This window comes from Falco punctatus (assembly GCF_963210335.1).
Source record: "Falco punctatus genome assembly, chromosome: 2".
NCBI classification, from domain to species: domain Eukaryota; kingdom Metazoa; phylum Chordata; class Aves; order Falconiformes; family Falconidae; genus Falco; species Falco punctatus.
The window spans coordinates 72,440,273-72,465,667 of NC_137581.1; the positions used below are offsets into that span (position 1 = coordinate 72,440,273).

The 25,395-nt window shown below is 37.6% G+C and overlaps 1 protein-coding gene across 4 annotated transcripts in view; it reads right to left on the reverse strand.

Annotated features, from left to right (window-relative positions):
- Positions 1–25,395, reverse strand: part of HERC2 (HECT and RLD domain containing E3 ubiquitin protein ligase 2) — a 112,525-nt gene that overhangs the window by 1,322 nt on the left and 85,808 nt on the right. For all 4 annotated transcript variants that reach the window (XM_080377359.1, XM_080377361.1, XM_080377358.1 and 1 more), the window contains 20 exons: positions 24,809–24,967; positions 24,598–24,716; positions 24,135–24,260; positions 23,133–23,288; positions 22,874–22,989; positions 22,553–22,751; positions 21,170–21,384; positions 20,250–20,427; positions 18,344–18,505; positions 17,121–17,212; positions 16,110–16,249; positions 14,879–15,066; positions 14,062–14,259; positions 12,107–12,190; positions 5,009–5,150; positions 4,010–4,204; positions 3,796–3,908; positions 2,700–2,890; positions 793–898; positions 53–265 (listed from right to left, as the gene is read on the reverse strand). In XM_080377359.1, coding sequence (XP_080233485.1) covers positions 53–265; positions 793–898; positions 2,700–2,890; positions 3,796–3,908; positions 4,010–4,204; positions 5,009–5,150; positions 12,107–12,190; positions 14,062–14,259; positions 14,879–15,066; positions 16,110–16,249; positions 17,121–17,212; positions 18,344–18,505; positions 20,250–20,427; positions 21,170–21,384; positions 22,553–22,751; positions 22,874–22,989; positions 23,133–23,288; positions 24,135–24,260; positions 24,598–24,716; positions 24,809–24,967 — 3,092 coding nt within the window. The remainder of the gene's footprint in view (positions 1–52; positions 266–792; positions 899–2,699; positions 2,891–3,795; positions 3,909–4,009; positions 4,205–5,008; positions 5,151–12,106; positions 12,191–14,061; positions 14,260–14,878; positions 15,067–16,109; positions 16,250–17,120; positions 17,213–18,343; positions 18,506–20,249; positions 20,428–21,169; positions 21,385–22,552; positions 22,752–22,873; positions 22,990–23,132; positions 23,289–24,134; positions 24,261–24,597; positions 24,717–24,808; positions 24,968–25,395) is intronic.

The window sequence follows — 25,395 nt, forward strand, 5'->3', positions numbered from 1 at the left end:
CACTACCAGCTTTTTTTAAAAAGAAACCCACGTCCCATCCCATACACCTTACCTGAATAACAAAGTCCCTGCCTCTAAAGTCTGCAATAGTCCTGGGCAGCCTTGTTCTGCCCCACACAAAACGCAGGAAGAGAGATCGCTCTGTATTGGAGAAGGACTCCATCACTTCCCAGAACCACTGTATCAAGGACGCAGTTGGTTCAATGCCTTTATAAGTTGCTACAGATTTCAGAAGGTGAAGTGGAATATCTGGACTTCCACATACCTGAAAAATAAAATTTAGTGATAGGCTATAAAAGTCTGATCAAATCAATTACAGATTATTTTTTCCCTCCATTCCTTTAAAATATTTTATCAGCTTTTACACTTACAAAACAGTCAAGTATTTGGTATGCTGAGCATAGTCTCCTATTACAGTAATACTAAATACACATCTTTCCATCCATCAGAGGACAATAATTCTTCTTTTATATTCCCGAATCACATAAAGAATTAAACATTTTATTTGAGATTAATATCTCCAATTCACCTCCAAGGTCGCTGTTTTGTGGAATTTTTTGTTTGTTTCTTCCAAAAATAAATAATTACATCACTGCTCAGCTATATAAAAATAACCTTATTAACACCAAAAGGGCAATTAAACATTTACTAGTCTTTCCTTGGACAAAACGTCTGCAATCATAGAGCAATTATTGTAAACAGTATTTAATGGCGGGTTTGCATTAGTAAGATGTAAGTTAAGAATCTCACTCCAAGTTAGTCTGACAGAAGTAGCAAAGCAGAAATTTATACCATAGTTTCCAGTTCATATCCTGTAAAGAGTGAAAGCAGAGGAACTGGAACAACACGGGCCATTCCCTCACGAACTGCTGCAACTTGTTCATCAAATTCATGAAGCCTGCAGAGACATATTTTCAGAGTTTCTGTGAATGCCATTTCTAGCGATTATTTCTAGCAATTTCTAGTAATATCAAGGAAACTTCAAGCAATCCCCTCAATTCTCCAGCTGTATGCCGAGGAACATTAATAAACATTTATCGCACAAGATACTTGACTTATAACACCAATTTTCTACATCAATTCATATTGCATAACAAGCTCAGTATGGAGAGATATCTCCTAATGCTTAGGATATTTTATTTCCAGTATTATTCATGTGCTGTGCCTGGCAAGATCAAATCAATACCCCCATTTGAAAACAACATGCTCTTGGGAAAAGAATAGCTTGCTTTGAAACCCTGCCCCTCAAACATGCCCAACACAAGACAGACATCATGGTAAAAAGAAAAATGGGCCTGAACTAAAATACGATGTCCGAGGGGGACAGGAGTTGTCTTTCAAGACAGACACGAATAAGGCTGCTTCTGCTGCCATCCATGATTAGTGTTTTGCTCTCCCCTTGCCCTGGTCAAGTAATTTTTGAGATGTTTCACACAGCTCTCCAGAACAGAGATTCACATCATTGACAAGTACTGTCCTCAGGCTTGTTGTCACCAAAATAAACAAAGATGTCAGGAAAAACTTGGTCTTTTACATCCACTTCTTCACACGGATTCTATCCAGGTGCTAGTTTTTCTCTCAAAGGCTTCATATAATTAAAAAATGTGATACATCATCTAAACATTTAAATGTTTGCCTTAAAGGCCTTTTAACTGCAAAACGCTTTAGAATTGCTCTTATCCTTTGAGGAGAGCCTGAATTTGCAAGAGAACAAACCCATTTCTTCAAAGGAACGTAACATTTTATACAGGCATATCATTTGTCTATTCAAAATGAAATTTCTCTCTACTGTAAAAAAAAAAAATTGCTTTAAGTATCAGTTCAAAAGCATTTACGGGGAAAAAAAAAAGACTAATTCAGTAATTGTTTATTAGTTTGTAGTTATAGTGTCTGCCAACAAGTATATAGTGATGATACAGTCTTGCTCAAGGACTCAAACAGTGAGCTATGGCAGAGAGAATAAAACACCTACGAATCAGTTTCTTGTTCAAATGATTTAAATTTCTGTATTTCAATAGGCACTAGGCCCATTGCTTCACGTAACAAGATGCCTATGGTTGCTTCTTAGATGAAATTGTCTAGATTAGCCACCCGGGTATTTAAGTAACAAAAGGCTTGTCTTCTCAAACACTGAACAATTATTCCCCACTGGTTTCAGTATAACGTTCCGATTTTGGCACCTGTGGGTGAATTTACTTGTCTGCACATAGGTGTCAGACTTATTTTATGGTGTCCAAGGAATGAATGTTTTGGTTTGTGTATTCCAACAGAACACAGTAAGAATTCAGCTGGGACTGCTCTTGACTGCAACTGACAATATGAAAAACTGCGGGAGCAGTAGTACTGTATCTAAGCTCTCATCACAAAGAACTTAATGATCAGGCCTCAGCCTGTATTGCACAGGAAGAACTAGACGGATGGCGCATTTCTCCATCTGTAAAACTGGCTGCCAAAACTGCTCTGTCAGGACAGCTATTCAAATCCAGAACTATATCTGCTAATTTATTGTTTCCTAAAAATTAAATGTTACCTTTTCTTCTTGGATAGATTAAAAGAAATCAGAAAATCATCACTGTAATCACATGAAAATACTGAAATACTTACAATAGAGGTTAAAGTGGTATATTGTTTAAAAGCTCTTACACATTTTTTAAAAGAAAACACTCATGTCAGTAATCTGAATGACTTATTCAACAAACCTGTAGTTTATTGCAAGCCTCACATATTCAGCTCTATTATCCAGTGTAATATGGGTGTACTTGGAACTCAGCTGAATATCTTGACCACTTGCATTAGGCACAGTGAATGGGAGGCTCATAGCTTCAAACTCTTCTGAAGTAGCTTCGTTGTCTCGGATGTACATAAGCCCAGGAATAAAATCTTTATCAACCTTTTGAAAAATAAAAAGCCCGAATTAGTCAGTTTGCTAGCACTATACAACATTGTCTCGTGTACCAAAGGCAGCGCATCATGTGTCATCCAACAAAAGCAATGTCAAATGTCTGACCACAACCCATCTAACTTAATTTCAAAGCCATAAAGTAGCTGAGTATTTTACATAAAATTTCATTATGCTGGGATGTGGGAGGGTGCACGTGTTCTAGATTTCAATCCTTTGGGGGAGCATTTGCCAAGAAACTGTATTATACAAGAAAATTGATTTAAAGCTTAAAAACATTGTAACGCCTACGAATTCCAATGCTGGTTTTGGTACAAAAGGAACCTCCTTTACTGACAAGTAAATGACTCAATGTTTTTATAGTAAGTACCCTTCTACATAGGAGTATTTGAGAAGAAACTTTTCTTCATAACAAATACCTAGCTTCTTACTCTACATTTACTGAACTCAGTACACAGAAATTGAAAGTTTGTGATGTTTAGTACATGGGCACAAACTAGTTTCAATAGTAGTTTGAACTCATTTTCTTTTACTTCAGGACAGTGTAGATGTGTGTACCAAACCAGTTACTGCATCTTGGCACAACAGATAGTAACAGCTACAGAAAGGTCCACTGGAATGTAGGAGTTCGACAACAAACATTTGTGTAGTCAAACCCATGAGAAGACTGGAAAATGCTCTAGAATACAAATACCTTATTTAACTACTTTTGAACAACATGTACTCACTCTTAAAACTGTAAATTTTAGTCATCCTTATATAGTGGCTCAAAATGTAAAAAGCCTGTCATAATACAAGCATATAAAAGCCAGGGAAGCCAATCACTGAAGAAAAATTTATGTTGGAGTCTGCTTGTCTTCTGTAAGTTATTTCCTACTCAGGAACTTCATACTTACCTCACTGAGATCAGCAATTGTTAGGTTCATTCCTGCAAGCTGTTTCCACACTGGCTCAGCCAGATTGAGGCTCAGAGGGCTGCCAGTCCGGATAGCAATGCCCAGAAGTACACCTGTAAGTTTAAACATAATATTTTTAATTTTTTTTTGTTAGATTCCCAATACTCTGATCATGTAATACAAGTAGAATGTCACAGTGTTGCTAAGAAATTACCAAGAAAACGAAACATGTTCATATGCAAGAGTGACTTGGCAGCAGGATTTAATAGGAAACAATCTCTGTTTGCTCCAGATTCATCTCTTCCATTTGGTGTCACAATTAATAGAGGGGTAAGCCCATTCTGAAGCTCCTCGCACATTTCTGCTATTGATTCACTATAACCTCCACCGCAATCATCCACAGATTCACCTTGGATAAGAAAAAAAAAAAAGCTCAAAATTAGTTTTTTTTCCCAAAATAAATAAAGCACTGAAATAAACTGTACTTCCTTCAGCCAAAGTTTAAGGATGACTCAGTGAACAAAAGTTTACTAGAAGCTACACTATCATATCTGTTTGCACATGAAAGCCCTTTATGTTTTGCTTTTTAATTGGTATTTCCAGTTCATTGTAAATCCTACTATTTAGAAGATTATACAACATATCACAGTGTTAAAAATAATCTTTTGCCAGAGTGTAACTAACATTATTGTGTTGGACACTGATCAAAATAAGATAGAACAGAGGTAGAAAGTCAAAGCAACATGATCCCTAAGTGACATTTTAAAGTAGATATATTTTATATACCTTATATATGTAAATATTCTCTTCAATCTCTCTTCAATCTCAAATATTTTTCATCAGAAATCTCAAAGTGATATGTGAATTGTAAAAACAATCCTATCAGTAAAACCAGCTAGCCAAGATTATTTACCAATTCAGACAGCTGAAAAACAGGTTTAGGTTTTGCAGAATGTTTGGTGTAAGCAGAGGAGCCGCTTCCAGAATTCGAGAATTACAGACACGTTTCCACTAATCTTAAGGAGTTTTATAAAATCATTTTAAAAGGCTTTTTTACTTTCTAGCATTTTAAACACCTTCCTCTGCCTACACACATACACTCTTTTCCTATATCCCTTCCCTTGGGTTCTCCAAAAAAGTAAGTCTGAAGAAAACTGCAAGTTAAGTGCAAAGTTGGGCGGGGTGTGTGGGTGCGTGTGCAGAATCCTCTTACCAACAAACTTGACTTTCCAAACACGATGAGGAAGCAGAAGGCTATCAGGGCTAAAGGAACTCATCTTAGCACACATCTGTCCAAACACTGACTTTGTACCATCAGGCCCAGCCAGTCCTCCTTTACTCCTAGAACGTTTTACCTATTGAATAAGCAGATTATAAAAGTCACTGTAAAAACATTATTTCAGCTGCCATCAGACCATAAGATTAGTGTTTACAAATTACTAATGTGTTCAGTGAAACATTTGCAGAGGTCCACAGTGTATCTTGTATATATGTGACACACAGAGAAGAATCAAACTTCAAATTACAGCACTACAGTATCTTTCAGAACCATTTCACATCCACCTGTAGATACAGGTATCACAGACTCCTATTACATATCCCCATCCTCCACAGGAGGATGAAAGCACTTGAAATCTTAGGCTATGAGGAGCCCAGAACTACTTCAGAATCACATAATGGTTGAGGTCAGAAGGGACCTCTGGAGGTCCTCAGCTCCAGCCCCCCTGTTCAAGCAGGGCCACTGAGAGCCAGCTGCCCAGGACTATGTCTAGATTACTTTCGAGTATCTCCAAGGATAGAGCATCCACAGCTTTCCTGGGCAGCCTGTGCCACTCTTGGTCACCCTCACAGTGACCAAGTACTTGCATTACATGGTCAGCAGGAACACTGTATGCGTTTCATTTTGTGCCTACTGCCTCCAGTGCTGCCGATGGACACCACTGGAGAAAGCTTGGCTCCATCCTCTTTGCACCTTCCCTTCAGGTGTGCAAAAATATACATCAATGAGATGCCCCCTGAGCCTTCTCTTCTCCAGGCTAACCAGTCCCAGCTCTCTGGGCCTTTCCTCATAGGAGAGATGCTCCAGTCCTTTACCCAGGACTGGACGCGGTACTCCAGGTGTGGCCTCATCAGTGCTGAGTAGAGGGGAAGGATCACCTCCCTCGGCTTGCTGGTAAGACTTCTCCTAATGCAGCCCAGGACACCCATTAGCCTTCTCTGCAGCAAGGGCACATTGGTGGTTCATGTTCAGCTGTGTCCACCAGGACCCCCAGGGCCTTTGTGCAAAGCTGCCTTCCAGCTGGACGGCCCCCAGCATGTGCTGGTGCCTGGGGTTGTCCCTCCCCGGGTGCAGGACTTTGCACTCCTCCTTGCTGAACCCACGAGGCTCCTGTCAGCCCATTTCTCCAGCCTGTCGAGGGCCTGTGGATGGCAACACAACTTTCTGGCATATTAGCCACTCCTCTCCATTTTGTATCATCAGCAAACTTGCCAAAGGTACACTCTGCTCCATCATCCAGATCATCAATGAAGATGTTGACTAGGACTAGACCCAGTATTGACTCCTGGAGTACACCACTAGTTACTGGCCTCCAACTAGACTTCATGCCACAGATCACCAGTCTGGATCCAGCTGTTCAGCCAGTTTTCCACCCACCCCACTGTCAGCTCATCCAGCCCATACTCTGTCAGCTTCTTTCTGACATAAAAATGGCACACACCTAAACATCAAGGAGAGTTACTGGTTCCAGGATAAGCTGCACTGCAACTTCCGCAATAGGTCCCATCTCTGTGACATCGCTCTTTAACTGTCAGTTGTTACTCCAGTTATCACCATTTACAAGCACTGCAAATGCCTGCACCTCATTAACAAAAGAAAATTTTTGACTAATGCTTGGATTTACAAACATGAAAAACAGTATCTGGGTACCCAGATGCTTCCCCTACAGGTACTGACCCGACAATGCTTAATGATTGCTCTAGGTAATTTCTATGACCTGATATAGTTATAACTATATGAGACAATCTTAGTTCAAAGACAGCTGAATTATTTTTTTTTATTAAATTAAAAATGTGGTGGTTGATTAGGCTTTAGTAATTTTAGCATTGGAAAAATGCAAAAAAACCAGGTGTGTTCACTGCAGCTAGACAGAATGATGCTTACTAGTTCACCTGTGAGCTTTCTTCTGTAGGTAAGAAATTTTACACTCCCCAACCATCAATAACTTACTTGGCTTTAATTTCAGTTTTTCATTGTTCATCTGTCTCTACTTAGCATTGTGTCTGTTCATCATTAAAGGAAAATGGAAAGACAGAGGGGTATCAATGATAAGATTTGTTGATAAAGTTTTCTTCCCCTATCTCTGAAGCGGCAGCCAATGCCTTGGTAATTCAGTTATTCTGGATTGCAATGCACTTAGTTAATGCATCCTATCTCTACTCATGCATTTAACTGTCAAATCTGGGCAAGTTTTTCCATACATAAGACGGATCAGAGGCTGTGGTGTTGACCAGAAAACTGAATACATATTATTCTTAATTAATGATAATATTTAAATACGCATCTATGATACTTACTAGGAGCTTCTAAAAATGAGTAAGCACTACCAAAACATGTATGTGTATATACACAGAGTAATGTGTTTCTTAGGCACCCACAGAAAAAGTCTATTTTAAGATTTTACGAAGATCCATAAGACAACATGCAAGGAAAATGCCACATATTTTGCTCCAAGAGATGCGCACAGAGTGGACAAGAATACAAAAAAAACATTTCACCATTAGAGAGAGGAAAGCAATGGAAAGTAAACGAAAGGCTGGAGAAACCCAAGATATTTCCCCCGCCCTTCCCCTCCACCACCACTTGGTGTTCTGTAATTCATATTCTCAACCTGCCCTACAAAGGGACTCTCACAGTGCACGTAGTTCACCATTAACTGTTGAGACTGCTCATTCAAAAATAACCCAGACTCATCCACTCATCCGTCTAATCTATATTTGGTCCCACTCCAAGCTACAGTGCATCTCAAAATCCAGCTTTTCTTATGCTGCATACTTCTGATGCTCTGGATGAAACACCCACCAGATTTCTTCCAGATTTTATTAAAAGGCTCACACACTCAAGTCCTCCTCATGTGTAAGACATTCTGTACCAACACAAGCTGGTTTTAATTTAATGGATGTTTAAGAAATTTGAATGCCCAAGGAGTTTTGAGAAATCACTGAGTCTTCTCTTAAAAAAAAAGAAAGTATGAGAAGAAGGTCTATGGAAAGCAGTAGTTAATCCACTGTTTCTTCAAACTTTAGACCTAAAATACAAATTAATAAAGTGACAATAAAAAGGCAAGCAATCCTGCCTGAACTGAACAGGATGGCATGCACATTTGCTATTATACGTTTAATTTAGTATTTATTTACTAGAAACATACAATTTTCATTTAATCTGATCATTTAGGAATGGTTACAATCTGACTTTTAACAAAGCATGTAAGAACGCCATGAAGGAGCATTGGTGTTTCTGCCAGCACCTCAATATATTGCTTGCTGACAAAGACAGATGCCCGTATTAAAATTTATTAGGCTATTAGCAAAAAGTGAAACAGTTCACTGAAAAACGGCAAAAATTCATACAAATATGTTTAAGGCCACAATCCACCACAGGTGTTTTAGCTCTTTATTGTAGAGGTCTGGAGCACAGCATCTTGCTCATGTTTCCAAATCATACCCTTTAGAGACATAAACAGTATCCTGCAAAATCTATTTTACTGAATAGGGTCAGATATAACCCTCATTGAATACATGTCTTATTAAACACAGATTATGCAGCATCTCAAAGTTTTTGAAATACATTACAGCCTTCTTGCTGATAACTTTTTAGCATAAAACAAGTTAATATGTTGATTAGAGCTCAAGAAGGACTTTCATAAAACAATCTGCCATCTGAAGATACCAGCTTGTGGAAAAGCAGCTCTCCTTGGACCAGAGAGAAATGCAGACAATCAAAAGCGGCATACAGTGAAGCATGGAAGAACTGAGTTCAAGAACTCGTCTCCGTGAATAATCACTTATTATGAGCAGAACCATTGTAACAAAGGGGGAGAGACACTCATGTCTATCTGTAATCTGCTTAAAGCATTTTTGAAGTGATGAAGACAAAATTTAAGTTCTTTCTCTAAATCTGAAGAACAAAACTTTATATTTGTCTCAAGCACCCCGAGAGTATCCACTGAAATACCAGCCATCCTGTGGGACTCTCTCCAATCCACCAGAACTTGGGAGAAATGTACATAAAGCCATATACTCAGAGACTAATAAAAAAAGTTTACAAAAAGATGAAAACTTACTAGTTGGAATCAGCTAAGAAACAGAAATATGTACTGTTAACAAACAGATCTATGAAGAAAACAAACATAATTCTATGTGTCATGAAATAGAACTCCAGAAGAGACAGAGAATTATCAGTGTGATAATTGCTAGAGCACAATGCCTCACTTGTACCTTGAGGTTTCAGTTACCTATGCTCAAAATGAAATGCTACAGAAAAAATACAGTATAAAAAGATGAGGAGTAGAGAGAGACCATTCTACACAGCAGGCAAAAAAAGCTTAGCTCAATCAGTGGAGAAAATTGAAGGCTGTCGTGAAATGAGTGTCCTTGAAAAGCACATTTGATAAAGGAGAAGACAGTGACTAGGAAGGAGGAATGTAATTTAAACTGAAGCATTACACAAAAGAACAAATCATTCATTCATTGATATATGCTGTGCCCACTTTAAGATTAGATCATTTTTGACATGGTAGTGAGATTTCTGTAACCCACATTCAGTAAGAAGCCCTAATGAGGAGGGAGAAACTATTCTTGAAATGGAATTTCATATATCCATGTGTGACATTCCTCCCATAACAGTAGAGAACACATTAAACCTTTGCAATATTACATTCCTAAATGCAGACATTCTCCTGAAATTTGTTTCCCTTTTAAGAGGGGAAAATTCCTTTCAATTGCTGTGCTAATCTCTTTCATCTAAAGGCAAAGATATGATTTAACAGCATTATGAATGTGTCTGCCTATAGGTCATAAAACAGTCCATTTCACACCACAGGAACTACAGCAGTACTTAAATACTAGTAAATCTGATCTGCTCGTAAAAGGGTCAGTAAGTAAACTTGAGCACTGGAGACCTACCTAGACATGTAACTGCGAGTTCACTTTCTGGCTCAGTCTTCAACTACTCCCGTTACACCCTCCCAGAACAAGGCCTGGGTGCTGTTCGGAACATTTCACTTAACGACCATTCCCCAAAAGTAATACGGATTAAAACTGCATGGAGCTGGGTTTCTTCTGCCTTACGGAGTCCTCCAGCACTGCCCCAAACTGTCTGTGTATTCAAACTTGCCCTCTTGCTACACCTCAAAGCACAAAATATCTACTCTCAATTTTATGTGACAGAAATATCAGGTTGGCACTTGGGTAACATGCAGTACAGCCACCACACTGAATTTCACACACCTTGAGCAAGAAAGCTACTGCATCCTACTATCATGAGGCCCCCAACAGAAAAGATCCAGGACCAAGTACTATGTAATGTGAATGTGATCTACTCTAAAGGAATCTGGTCCATGTAAAAGTTGACCTCAGGGCAAGGGAGTGGTGTTCGGCTTGCTTTTGTGTTGCAAGGTAGGCAGCTGTTATGTCCAGTTCTGGTTACTTCCAAAGAAAGTACCAAGCAACAAGGTTAAGCTGAGGAAATATTTTTAAAAACAAGTCAGTATCTGGAAAACAACTAAATTAACAACTCATTTGTTTATTTTATAAAAGAAAGACGATTAAGTGAATTGACTGCATCATGTAATACATAAACTGTAGGAAGAGGCTTCTGAAAGCAAACTGATCTTAAAGCCTACCTGCAGTTAAACAACTGCAAATAAGACGAAAACTCAACATTGACAATTAGCTGTTTCAGACTAGGTAAAGCAGTTTTGAATCTTCAATTAAATATTATAAAGGACCAAGTGATTTAAGAATCCCTATTTTCATTGTCTGCAAAAGCCAACTCAAGAAATTGTGACCCATACTTGGTACTGTGTAATCAGGCCAGATTACGAAGATGGTCTTCTTTAGCCTTCACTTGGCTAAATCTAGGACAGACTTGTGTTACAGCAATATTTCATTTCCCCCAGAAGCTACAAAGAAGGGAAGTCTTGCAGCCACCAGTTCTTTTCTAGAGTTCAAGATACAGTCAAGTATTAAACTGGAATACAAGAGAAAGCCCATCTTAATTAAGGGAACAATAGGAGGAAGACCTAGGAAATGAGCCCAAAACCCACTCACCAGTTTCCTGCTTAAATACTTGCCCTATGTTACTCAACTTCCTTAATTCACTCACACATACACTCTAACAAGAAAATCTCTGGCACTCACTTCAGCTAATAATAATAAATAAGGATAAACTAAACCAACACTTTTTAATCACATAACATTACTACAAGAAATTTTAAGTGCCCATAGGAAAAGGCAAAGAAGCAGAAACAGTCTGGCCACAATAGGATGTATTTCTGTTCATTAAGAGAAAACCGTTTAGCCAAAATTTTCACAATTTTCTCCATTTAACCTTACAAAGACTAGGTTTTTTTACTTTTTACAATACACAAAAAAATAAAACCACCACTAAAGGAAAGAAACGCGTGAGGACTCTTAAGACCAGGCTTCAGTCCATTTAAATGAAAACAATGTTCTACTATTCTACGTTGCGGAAATATCTATGGAAAAAGACATATCTGGCCTAAGGCACAACATTACATTTTCTAACGTCAATGATAAGGAAAAAAGCCCTTTTGTATCAAAGAGTTCTGCAATCAATATGACTACATGTGATGACCCGCAAAGGACAAGAGTTTATCAGCCTGATTTTTAATTATATTAAAGAGCACTTTTTTCCTTGCCTTATTTTTTTCCTTCATGTTCTCTGTTATGAAAGCAACAGCCAAATAATTCATCTGACCATTTGGAGAGGCAAGAAAGGTATCAGAATTGCTACTCTCTTAAATTATCTAATGTACTGAGTTTTGAAAAAACAGTCCTTTGTCAAGTAAGACGTACTTTCCTTACTAGAGTCTAAATCATTCACTGAGTATTTCAACATGTCCCCCTCCACCCAAACAACCACAATGTGAAAAGAAAACAAGCAGCCCTGATAAAAATTCAACTCTTCAGTACTCAGACACCAAGCAGCTGAATCAAAGGGACTTGACAAACGTATAGCACTGTGGGCTAAACACACAGATACTAAAATCAAGACTGCAGCTTAAGATACCTGTATTCTGTTGAGCTCTACAACTGGCCCATGCTGACGATCTCTCACCATAGTTGCCTGCACAACTTTTCTGAAAGCTGCCTCCTAAAAAAGAAAAACACAAAAAATTAAAATTGTGGCAAAACTGCCATCAAGTAAGAAAGCTGCACATATTTCACAGTCTCTTCAGCAGAAAAGAGAAACCGATCCCACAACACTACCCTTCAGCAATTTCCTTCTGAATACATCACAAACACTAGAAAAGGCATAACACTGAGCCTTTCTTTAGAAAAAACAAACAAACATCAAATACCTTTGAAATACTAAAAATAAACAAAAGCAACAGAAGACAAAGCTGTGAGATGTTAGTTAAGGATCATGTTATTTGTGCTAATAGAATTCAAGTCTGAAATAGTCAGGATATTAAAAAAGTAAAGAAGAAAGTCTCTCCTGTACCACTTAAAAACATGGCTTGAAAGGTTGTACTGCACCCAGATTCAGTTATTGCTAAGCAACCAACACGCTTACTTTATACCAGAATATTCTATGTAAATGGACAGTAATTAATGTCAGAGAAAACCAATCAAAAAGCCAAAGATAAGATCACCTCCCTATGGAAGGCAATAAATAAACAAATAAAAATAAACACCTTTTCATGCAGATTCAAGTATCTGATGTTCTCTCACTAACTACTTGAATCTAATTTTACACTGCCAGTTTCCAGCAAGTTTTAAAAATATTTTTAATTCTTTAGAATCTCTGAAGGTAAGCCTGACTTACATACCTAGATATGAATATGGCATTGCAACTTCTGGTGTTGCTGCTGAATGCTTTTGACATAAAATATGCCTGATACGACATTTTATCTTATATCTGAAGGCCTTCTGTAACTGTTCTGCAGACAAAGTAAATCATGTTGCATGGGCCTCATGCACTTCACATCATATACCTAAAGACTCCCTATAGCGCTAACATATAAAAGTGTCATCAACAGAATAGGTAGGATTTCCTTTTCCTTTTTTCCAGTTTAGGTTTTGATGAAAAACGTGTGGTCTTCTCTTGGTCTCTGACGTATGTATTCTGTTGGATTGCTCTACTACACAGTTTTATTGGAGTCCAGAGAAAGAGACCTTGAGACAACACATGCTAAGGATTCTAGTTACAGGCCATGTATTTAAGGACACAGAACAGCACTACAGAGGGAAACTTAACTGCTTCTCCTTTCAAATATATCTCCCAGCAGTATTTGTCTGTTTTATGTAAGGTTATCATTTTTTGTTAAACAAGTTACTATGACAGTGAGAAAATTCAGACCCCAAACTGCTGAACATACTGAAGGCAATTCATGTTTTTAAAGGCTTTCCACATTCAAAGCTTCAGATAATTGTTGTAGCCTGGAAGCATTATAATTAACTGCGTTTTCTCATAACTGACTTCACTTACAATTATAAAAATGTACTTTCTTTACCGATCCGAGATTGAACTCCTAGGCATCCCATCTTCACTTTTAGCCCCCTCTAAAACAAGTTTTTACCTGCATAGACCTTTGCATCAACTAGTATATCACCTGATCGTGACAACAGAAATACAAGGAGACAATGACCATTTCATACCCATCTTTCATTTTCTTCCAAGATAGCATCTACTGAATACTCTAGAAAAATCTGGCTACACTACAAACTGAAGATTTAGAGTGTGAAGTTCTTTTCAAGATCAACACAAAAAAGCACTATGATGAAGAACTGAGGAAAACACAATAAAAAGAACACATTCACAAAGGAAGAAGTTTGCATAATCAGAATGCAAATATTGACATATAACTTAGAGTACCACCTACTAAGAAGAAAATTAAACTCTATCCCAGCAGAAACCAGGACAAGTGGAGATATATAGTTCTATTTTCCTCAGAAACAATTTAAAAAGTACATTTTGCTTACAGTTACAAATCACTGCCTTAAAAAAATTCTGACAGATACCTTTCCCTGTGATATCAGTATTCCACGTAATGTGTCAAACCCAACCGAGGGTCCATGGCCAGTTTCATCAAGTCTTCCTTCAAGATCAAACATCGGAATGCAAGGACAGAAGAGTTCAGAAATGTGATGCAACAGCAAAAGCCTGTTTCTCAATGAAATTATGGGAATTTCCTGCAGATGATTGTACTCCATAGGAACCTATGATAAGGAATGTAATTTAGAAATATTTTATACTTTATTTTATTAAGCAGAACAACAGTTTATAAGATTTGTAGGTAAATTTCTGTTAGAAACTCAGATATTTGCTTATTCACACCGTCAAAACTTAATACTCCAAACTGAAACAAGTATCTTGAAACATGGCGGTTAGACTAGTATTGCTATTCCATATTTTACAATTCTCTTTATTCATAAACAGACACATTTTACATCCTGTCATCACTACACCCAGGCACTGCAGCTGAAAGAATATTCAAAAAACAATCTTATCAAAAAAAAAAAAACAAGCGATGAAGAACTCCCTTGAAAGTTGTAAGATTTTCATAGCTGGAATACAAAATTAAAATTCCTGCCCATTTGCAAACTGAGTTACTGTTCTGCATTGGACTAACAACTGAATGAAGATGCTTTCTCACCTCAGAAAACTGGAATCCTTCTTTGGAAATATGGAAGTAAAAATGAAGTCACTGGCTCAAACTCAAATCAAAGCACACTGAGCTATTGCAGGGATTTAGAAAGGAAATACATCTCCTGAAAGATCAGCAATAAGCACACTAAGTATGTTTAAAATCTGAATTAAGTAAGTCCAAAATATTACCTGTGTAGGGAGTTTGCCAGCATTAGCAGGTTTACTGGTTGACCAAGCTAAAGTATGTGCTGAGCCACAGGCTACTCTGTTGATCTTTTTACCCTGCAGTGCTGCAACCAAGCGTGGTCTTTGGATGGCATTAGTTGTTCCATCTCCAAGCTGCCCTTCATCATTATCTCCCCACGTATACACTTCCCCTAAACCAATAAAAGTAAATTAATTGTTGTGAAGCTAAGACAGAAGCTTTTTGCCTTTTTTTTTATTAGCATTTATAAACCATTTAACCAAATGAGGCCTTGGACTGTAATAAGTATTTCTCAGACTGATGGCTATATTGAAAACCACTATCTAGAGCAAATGAATCTTAAATGACACTGTCAGGCCCATGGTCTATGTAGAGCAGCTAGCATAAGATGCATTCGTTTCCTCATAGTTTATATAACTTTAAAGTTCTGTTCCAGAACAGGAGGAAGTGGTGGAGCAGAAGAGTAACAACAGACAGACCAGAACAAGCCTGTATTTGATAGTTTCATAGCAAAAAAAGCTGGTATTTAAAAAATAATTATGAAAGGCTTAACATTCTGTATGAGACAAAAGAAAAGAGCCTGTAATAGGTTGTATTACTAGACAGGACACTAAAATGGGTGCTTACTGTTGCAAGACAATTGGAAAATACTTTTAAAATAGCAGTCTTGTTTCTCAGCATTCATTTTCCGCGGCTACATCCTACTGCACTAGCATCTATAAAACACTCAGTTACTGGGCAGACTTGTTAATTAAATGTGTGAGTGAGTCTGCTGCAAAAAATACTCAGTATCTCAGCTTGCTCTGTAAGAAGCAATATTGTTTGTGCAATGCTTCATTTAGCAAGGTAAACACCTCAGCAGGTTCAGAAGACCCTGAAAAAAAACCAAACAGCCAAATCCATTCATTCTACTGCTTGACCGATCTGTAATTACTTTTAAAACTCTGTATTTTTCTTTGACCATCAGAATTTATGAAACTTCACCTTTTTATTTTTAATTAAAAACCATCAGTTGTTTTTATATGATCTTTTTACATCAATGACATGCTTGCTGCTCAAGAAACACTGAACAGCTGCAAACACAAAATAATGTCCATGCCCACAAAGGACCAGCATTTTTAGCAAAGACAACCTACCAACAGTTGACTAAAAAGTAAAGTTTCATCTTTTTTTAATTCAGTACTGAGAACTAAGTAAACAATTTTATTTTTATACCATCTTCAGTGCAGCAAACACAGTGCAAAGACCCGGTAGCAACTGCAATGACTTTCTTTCCTTGCAGTCCTTGCACTTGTCGTGGTCTTCTAACATGGTCATCAGATCCATGGCCTAACCGATGATAATCTCCTTTGCCCCTGCACAGAGAAAGCAGAACATTTAAAAACTGTGTTTCAATTGCAGAATTGGAAAGACAGACAGTGTCTGGTATCTGATCTGTAGATGTATTTATAAACAGTTCTTCAAATATTCAACATTAATCATCCCTAGCTCATGACATGGATGTGATTCTAATGATGTAGTCAAATTTCTTAAGCCTCCAATACGCTCTTCCTACTTATTCCGTGCAGGTCCATTTACCACTTTTGCAGGGGTTGTTCGGGTTGTTTCTTTCCCTTTTAAAAGGGTCAAGTACTAGAAGCATTCATCTGCAAAACCAGTATGTTTATTGACCTCAGAGACTGAAACTTCATACAGTTTAGGGATATCTCTAATGTCATGCAAACAAAGATGCAGAAGGTTATTGGGAAGGTATTTTGCTTCGTCTTCTTGAACACAAGTCTAGTAGTTTAAAACTATAAAATCTGGAATGGTACAGGAAGATTAAGAAAATGAACAAAAACCAAATTTTCAAACTACAGCCACCACAAGCTATACACAATTTTGATAACATAGGAGAATGTTATTTATGCTATCATCTTTCACACTGCATGACACTTCAGGCTTATACTTCTACTGACCTCCTTGGAACTTCTGAGTCTTGTAGTGGTCAATGCTTGGAACAACAACTCTGTGCTTAGGTCTCTAAGACAAAATACTAAGATTTTTCATTCAAATAACACTATAAAATGTTCCCCAAAATGGTAGATTCTACCAGTAATCCAGACAGAGGAACTCAAAGGTTTTGATAGAGGGGGAAAGCAAAGCAAAAGCAGTATAACACCAGTTATCTGTTGCAGTCAAGGTTATATACAACGCTGCCAAAATAACTAATACAAAATACTTTACCACGTATATACTGCTCCAGATTTGGTAAGAGCCACAGAGAACTGTGAGCCACATTCTACTTTAACCACTCCAAGGTCCGTGAGGGAATCAATCTAGGAAAATAACATCAAAATGAAATCAAAGTTAATTAAGGAGGCTATAGTTTCATAGACTGCACTGTCTTAAGTAAAATATAATGTGCAAGTTGTGTCTGTATTTATATTTAGAAACTAAAATGTGTATGTAGATCATTTAGCACAGTTCTACTCCCTTCATCTTTCTATTTACTAAAACATTAAAAAGGAGCTCAGATTTGGCAGACTGCTGAAGATCATCTCCAGTGTGTTTTGCCAATAGATTGCAATTGTGCCTTAGTAGAAAAGGTAAGGCTCTGTCTCCAAATACTCAACATTAACCCTCCCTAGCTCACATAACACTGATGTGATTCTGCCGATGTAATAAAAACATTCAAAACTCCAGTACACTTTTCCTAGGTATTCTGTGTAGGTCCTTATGCCTCTTCACGATTAATCCTATAGGACTGATAATTGATGAAACATACACGAGCTAGTTTCATATCGTGTTACATCATGCCACAAGAAAACTTATTTGGGACAGGCTGGTAGACTTTGTCCATTTAGAAACAGAATGAGACACCGTGTATTCAGGTAATAAAGTGTGATTCTGGACTAACAACCTAAAATCCACTGTGCACAGGTATACACAGTGACACTCACAAACACAATGTTCATCTTCGTAACAAGTGCTAGAATTGTGTAGAAATGGCTACATGGATTTCACTTGCAACATGTGAAGAAATTCCAAGTCAACCATGCATTCACATGAAAGGTTTAATATAAAGTAAAACTACTTTTTAATCAATTGATACCCCTTTCTGAAATGAAGTTATGACTTCAGCAGTATTATGGAGATTTATTAACACAAGGAAACACAAAAATTTCTTGGCAAAATCTAACACTTTGATAGGAACCGAAATTAAAATGAGAAATATTGCTGGAACCAGCAATGCTCTCCAAAGAAGAAACATTTAAGTGCAACTTTAGCAGTCAAAACAAAATCTAAAGACTTGTCATTCTAGCCTACAAAGTCCATTCTTAACAACAATCAGAGAAATCCTGATGTCCCCAGATGGGTGGAAGTTTGCCCATACTGGCAAATCTGGTTTTGGCGTTCTCCATCAACCTCATGGTTTCTAAAACAATGAAAAAGTTACATTCAAATACCTTCATTGGTACTTTACAGCCGTCACTGCCTCCTCTCCCAAGTTTTCCATAATCTCCATCACCCCAGGACCAGACCGTATCATCATCAGTCAGGCACAATGTCTGTGCATCCCCACTGCCACAGGCTATGTCGATCACACGGTAGCCCTGGAGAGCTTCCACCTGTAAAGAAGTCACCCATTTTTGTTCACAATAAAAGACTCAGCCATTTAGTTTCAGAAAATATGACAAACTCAGCTTGGATAGATGCTTCACTGGAACTGCAAGACTGAATCATCACAGGAACTAGCAAATAAAAGAAACTCAAAGGGCTTTGCTCTTTTCAAATCATCAAAATGAAAATTAACTGTATTTTAAATACTGGATTATTCTTTTTAATTAGAGAACTAGTTAAATTTTTTGACCTAAAAAGTCACGGAAAACAATCCATACAAAACACATACGGTTATCAAAGACTATATACTATTGAAATAATTTCAGGCTCTCTGGGCGAGTACTGCATACAGTAAGATAAAAAGTAAGTCTTACTTTCAAATACTCTTTTACTAGTTTACAATTTTCTAGCACTTGGATCATGATCTGAATTTAATCAGCATCTTTTGAAATGCTGCCATCTACTGATGAATATGGGATTTGGATTCACAAAGTAAAAGGATGGTGGACCCACATATAAACATCCGCCCCATCCTCACCCCTATTTGAAAGAGATCACAGGTAGCACAATCCATCATCCAAAGCAGCACTGAACTTCGCATACTTCCAACTTATCTACCTATTATCTATTTTCATACTAACCCAGAACATGGAGAGGGGAAAGATGTATAAAGATATATAGGAAAGGTGGGCAGATCTTGGTTTTTTGGGCGCAGAGGAATGAGAACATTTGGATACAGGTCATAAGGTCCCAAAGTGGACTAAGAATGTATGATACCTCATCCCACAAATTCAAGCACTGAAAACAGTTAACACTTGCATGAATAGAAATATATGCACAGAGCTATCAATAAAAAAATCCAAGCATTGTTTGATTCAATTATTTTCCTTTGCTGTATTTTCAGCAAGAGAACACATGTAGCAAAATGAACTCTTCATTTCAAAGACATGGCAGTGTTCCTAATACCACTATTCTAACATGAAGCTTTTACAGCCTAGTTCTAAGACTAGGAGTATGACGGTCTGAATTACAGCTTGTCAGCTAATCAGTATACTCATCCTTCCTACACTGCATACTGGCCAAGTTCACAGATTTACCCCTGAAGAATCAAATGAAAACAGCCATCTTCTTCCTCAATAACTGCTTAACTCAAATTTCTTTAGCAAATAGCAATTGGATACTCCGTAATTACTTAGGGTAAATTCTTACTAACTTAGTATATACTTCAGTAACATCTCAGTATTCAACCATGAAAATTAAGAGTATAACTATTATGTCAGAAAAAAAGAAGTTTGCTCGTGACTAAGTGGCCATCACTGGAATCACTGCTGTATTTTCCAGGAAGTAAACAATGAGGGAACCCAGGAGACAAGGAGCTCACCTGCTACTTTCAGCGCAAACTACTCCCGTGAAGGGGTGCAATTTACATACTGGGGGGTAGGGTGTTTGATTTGGGGTTTTCTTTAAGTCTTCTATAAAAGGGATTCCTTATAAGCTTATAAGCAAAGTTCTGCAGTTCCACTTTAGTTTTATTGTTCCAATCCATTCCAGTTTAGCTTATAAGCAAAGTTCTGCAGTTCCACTTTAGTTTTATTGTTCCAATCCATTCCAGTTTTCTAAAGCAACTCTTCATTCTTACAAATACATGCCACCATTTTGCCTTTTCATTCCTTACAGGCAGAAATGCTAAAAATTACAGATCAGAAGGCAAGAACTGGACTAAGACTGTGTAGAACTCCAAAGGTTTCTTACCAATTTAGGTTTTAGTTGGTCCTCACTATCTCCATGCCCAAGGCGTCCGTATCTTCCCTTTCCCCATGTAAAAAGGTCTCCTGCAGCTGTAATACATGCACTGTGTGCTCCCCCGGCAGCAATGTCAACCACTTCTATACCTCTCAGAGATTCAATTACACGAGGACGGTCACAAGGGCTGAAATGAAAATACTTGTTTTGACAAAACTTTTCAACAAGGTATGGAGAGATGTTTTTAAAATGAGTACATGGACACCTAAAATAACTGAGTATTTGCTTTTGCTCCAGTTTAATATCCTAAAGATTCATGTTTAATTAGCCATTCACAAATACTTCTAGAGGCCTATAAAAGCTAGAAGTATTTTATCAGATGTTATACTACAGCATTACAGGTAAGCTGAAACTACAAAACCACTTCCATTAAAATCTAGTCAAAGCTAAGCATTTACCCTGGAAAATCAGTTCAATTTAAAATACATCAACAGAATTTCTAGCATAAAAATGTATTGTTGCCCCCATGCACTTCAGCATTTCTTCTTCTTTTTGGATCAGAACATTCTTATTTCTAACACAGCAGAACTTCTCATTAATGGAGACAACAATGTATGTAGAGATCAGAAGCAGAATAGCAATATTGCTCCCTGAAGTTCCACATACCTACAAGACAGATCCCAAAGGAAAGCCAATGGACTTCAGCATCCATAGATAAGTTAGAACACAGTATCTACTTACAGAAATCCAAGTAACTGTACCTGAAAAATATTTTGTGATTCTCCAATTCTAAAATGTACGTTTCCATATCAGTACTTAACATTGACTTCTACACATAGGCAGTACTCATACAACACTTCAAATACACAGCAACTATAACAAGTATCCACTAATACTTTTTTAAAATAACATTTCAAAGTGTTACTTACCTTCGGTTTCCATGACCAAGTTTACCATCTTCTGCTTCACCCCAAGAATAAACTTCTCCCTCAGAAGACAATGCCAAACAGTGCTTTCCTCCCGAGTTCACTGCAACTTTCTTTATGAACACATGCTGAATGGATTCCAGTAAAGTTGGAGTAGAAACTGACTCTGTTCCTCCAATTCCAAGCCTACCACCTGCTCCATATCCAGTAGCATACAGCTTTAAAGTGAAGAATAAAATTTAATTTCATTTGCCTCTTGAAGAACATTTGCTAGAGCTGTACAGAAGAGTTCTTAATGAATATACACTAGAATACAATTAAAGGAAAGCCTGAAAAAAAGTTTCTTACATGCCTCTTATTTTGCTTCTTCTAGAAAATAAGAAATATTTTGAAATATTTTACCAAAAAAGTGTGGAAGTACAGCTATCTTCAAAGTCAATATGAATTATCGCTGACTTAAAGGGTTTTGTTTTAAATCCTAATGCCGATTTTGCAAAAGTATCACGAAACCATAGCTTTGTGTGACAACATTACAAAATCACCTATCACCTGTAGGTCTCTCTCAAGCAGCACTACTCTAGTTTTCTTCTTTCTGTGGAATATACACACCTAAACACAGTTGCTTCTTCCCCTTCCATCCTATAAACACAGTTTTAAGTACTACTTTCCACTCGCTTTTTGTCTATCTGAAAGTAACTTCTCTCAACAGAATGATGTCAAGCAATGTCATTAACCTGTCCCTTACCTTGCTGTGAGTCATTAACAAGGATGATACTGACTGCTGAGGAATCCTTACAGTATCTCACTAGATGAAACCGTTACAGAAAGCTCTCGCTAAAATTTTCAATCACATACTTAACACAAAGCTGCAACCTGTATTTAAAATAGGGACTTTTTCAAATTCGTGGACTTAATTTTTTTCTTCCATACCTTACACTAAACCTCCGCATGGTGTTCCTTTTCAATCGGGATTTAAGCATCTGCAAATTATATCCCACAATATCTACCTTACAGGCATTTAGCCAACTATGAACAATCTTCAATTACACCTCTCCCATCAGAGACACATAATCACCACATTTCACTGTCTGTCCTGTTTTCTGGGATTCTGAGCACATCATCTGTCTTCAGCTTTGTTTTCCAAAACATGATCACAGTTTTGAATTGAGAACTAAAACACATGTCTTGTTTCATGCATTTAATGCTACAGTACACTGAATTCCTAGACTGCACTGGTGGAGTTGGTATAGTTCAGTTTCTTTAAAAAAACCTCACAAAACTACTACTGCTAACAATAGTAATAATTTTTTGTATAGCCAAACCCATCATTCTGACCCAGGATGAAGTTTTTCAAGGGAGTCTAACAGTCATTTGTTGTATCCTTACTTTCCCATCAGCAGTCACTGCAAACAAAGTCTGTTCACCACCAATTAACTGCACTGGTCTAAGGGTAGCAAGGGCTTCACATGGAGTTGGGACTTTGACTTTTGCCCCTTCAATCCCACCAAGTTGTCCTCTGTGATTATGACCCCAACCATAAATAGTTCCGCTGCCTCCCGCTGAAAGTGTCCAATCATCAGGTCGTCTGCAGAAAATGCAAAACAAACAGAATTTTAAAAGAGCTTTTAAAAAGCCAACAACAATGCTATTTATCATTGTATGACGAAGCACCACAAGACCAAACCAATGACAGTTGAAAGAAATCACCTATTCATCCACTGAACAAGCTGCTCATCCTGTTCTCTCTTAAAGACATCATGGCACTCATGAAGAACATCCATATTTTCATTATCTGCCATTAATTCTCGTATTTTCTTTGCCACCTGTAAAATATTTTGCATTAAACAACATTATTCAAACTATCAGTTACTCCTATCACAGCTAGCATAAACCACTTCCGGTACATCTTTTTTAAGTGAAACACTTCCATACATTCCACAAATCATTTCAAACATTCTTGCATTACCTCATCAAGGAAAAGACGAGGTAATGGTGTCCTTTTATCTAAAGCCACAGCTACCCTGGATGCCATACAGTATCTCCTGAACCAGGCCCATTTGTGCGTCTCTGCGCAGCAAGGGAGAGTGTCCAACTCCAGATCACAAGCAAGCGCCACAAGCACCTACAAGCAATCAAAATCATTTTAGAGATGTATCAAAAATGTGCAATGAAAAGCAATATGCATTTCATGCAGCTCAGCAGCTCACAGACTAGTAGGGCTGGAAGACAAAGACATGTAAAGTGCAAGTGACATTAAAAACCATCTTCGCTACCTTCATTGATGGGGCAGCATCAAGTAATACCCGCACTATCTCACACTGTTAGCACCCAATTTCCTGCTCCAATCCAGATATTTTCAAACACACCCTGTGAAAAACTCCTAGATCAATTAACTTTTCCATATCAAATACAATGTCCTGAACTTTTTATACTCCATTTCTAAACCAAGCCTCCTTCCTACAATTGGAAATTGATTTGATTAGATTTCAAATCAATGTTACTGATGAAGATTGTGAAAAATGGATTACTTCTTCCCTGTATAAACTTTTATGTATTTTAAGAATTTCTTTTCCTGAAGACAGTTAGGTCCTCTTAGTTTAACTTTTACCACACGGGAGGCTTTTTCAGCCCGAATAGCTTTCCTTTTAAGACATTCTTATTTGTTCCAACTAGATGTAAATGAAACTTTCAGGAGTATTTAAATAAATAAAATATACAACACTATTAGGACAACTCAGAATTCACTTACCAAAAAGTGTAGTCTGCTGTACTTAAAGACATTTTTCTTAACCACATACCTCTGCCTAGCTAGGTACTCCTTGTTTGTATATTTAATTCTCATTTCAGAAGTAGTATTCTGATTTGGTCAGAAAATGTTTCTGATACAGGACTAGGTGAACTTACCATGTCTCACAAAAAAAAATCCAGAACTATAGTAATGAATTCTTTACTGATTCTACTCCATTACCTTAAAGAAAGGGCTGTGCAGCAACTGTTTGCCACCTCTCACAATGGGGTCTTCATAGTCAAACTGTCGCTGCAAAGCTTCTGGAAGACCTTTAACCAGAGCAGCTAAAGCACTCCCTGTGAAACTCTAGAAAAACCACAGAAAAGTTAGTCTTACTGTATGTATTACAAAAAGCACATTATTTAGATGACCATGACAAAACATTAGTAGCTTCCATTTCCTAACACAAAAGCATTTCTATTGCTTTGTAGCAATTCCAAAAGTACATCTATACAGTATTGGAAATAGCCATTTCTTTCTAAAATGGAGTATCTTTACAAACTTGCAGACCCATGCAAGAAGGCTATTTATTTGCCCATTTCCTACTTTGTCATTAACAACAAAAAATCAGAGATAGCATTTCAATGCTTCACATATATCTTAACGTGAAAAACATGACAGGCAAGCACCACTGCCTTCTTACCAGAGCCCGTGTTTCTCCATCATTATCCCCTAGAATCCGGTTGATGTTAATAGACTGGCCAAACTCCGTTGTGAGCAGTTTCCGTAGTCTCTGCAAGGCCCACATTCTGTGGCCAGCAGCTAAGGAAACATAAGCACACAAAGAATGCAATTACTTAAAGCAATCACTTTAACTTCTAACAAACAGATTTAATTTTAAAGACTACACCTACCTAATGCACTCAGTTGAGCACAAGCTGCAAGAGAAGCTGCCAAGCGAGGAACTATACTCCTGTTGGAAGCAAAATTTAAGCGAAAATCCAACAAACACGTAACCAAATCCATCGAGGGACATGAAAGAATGCAACGATCTGAGAGAAGGTCTTTAGGGCCTGCAAGAAACAAAAAGCAAAAACAAATGAAAAAAGAGGTGGGGAAGATTCATCCTCAGACTGAAATAAATACAGAACATAGGCAGGATTTAGCTGACCAAAACACAGTCTAGCTTGCCAGTCTGTATCTGAGTTGGTCCATTCCACTTCCCTTTGAAGGGACTGGAAGGAGGAGGCACTTCATGTATAATTCATCTATTTCCAAAACAGATGCATTAAACACAAAAAACCCCCCACCAAACCAAAACGAACAGGAAAAACACCCAAAACCCTCACAACTCCAAAAGAATTTCAGATTAATTGTGCCTCCAAAGTATCCTCTCTATCCGGTCTTCACTGATTAAGAGGCAAACTGGAGCGATTACAAAATATTTTTATCTCTTCCCTATATACAAGTGCATCTTCTCAGGAAATATTTTCAACAAACT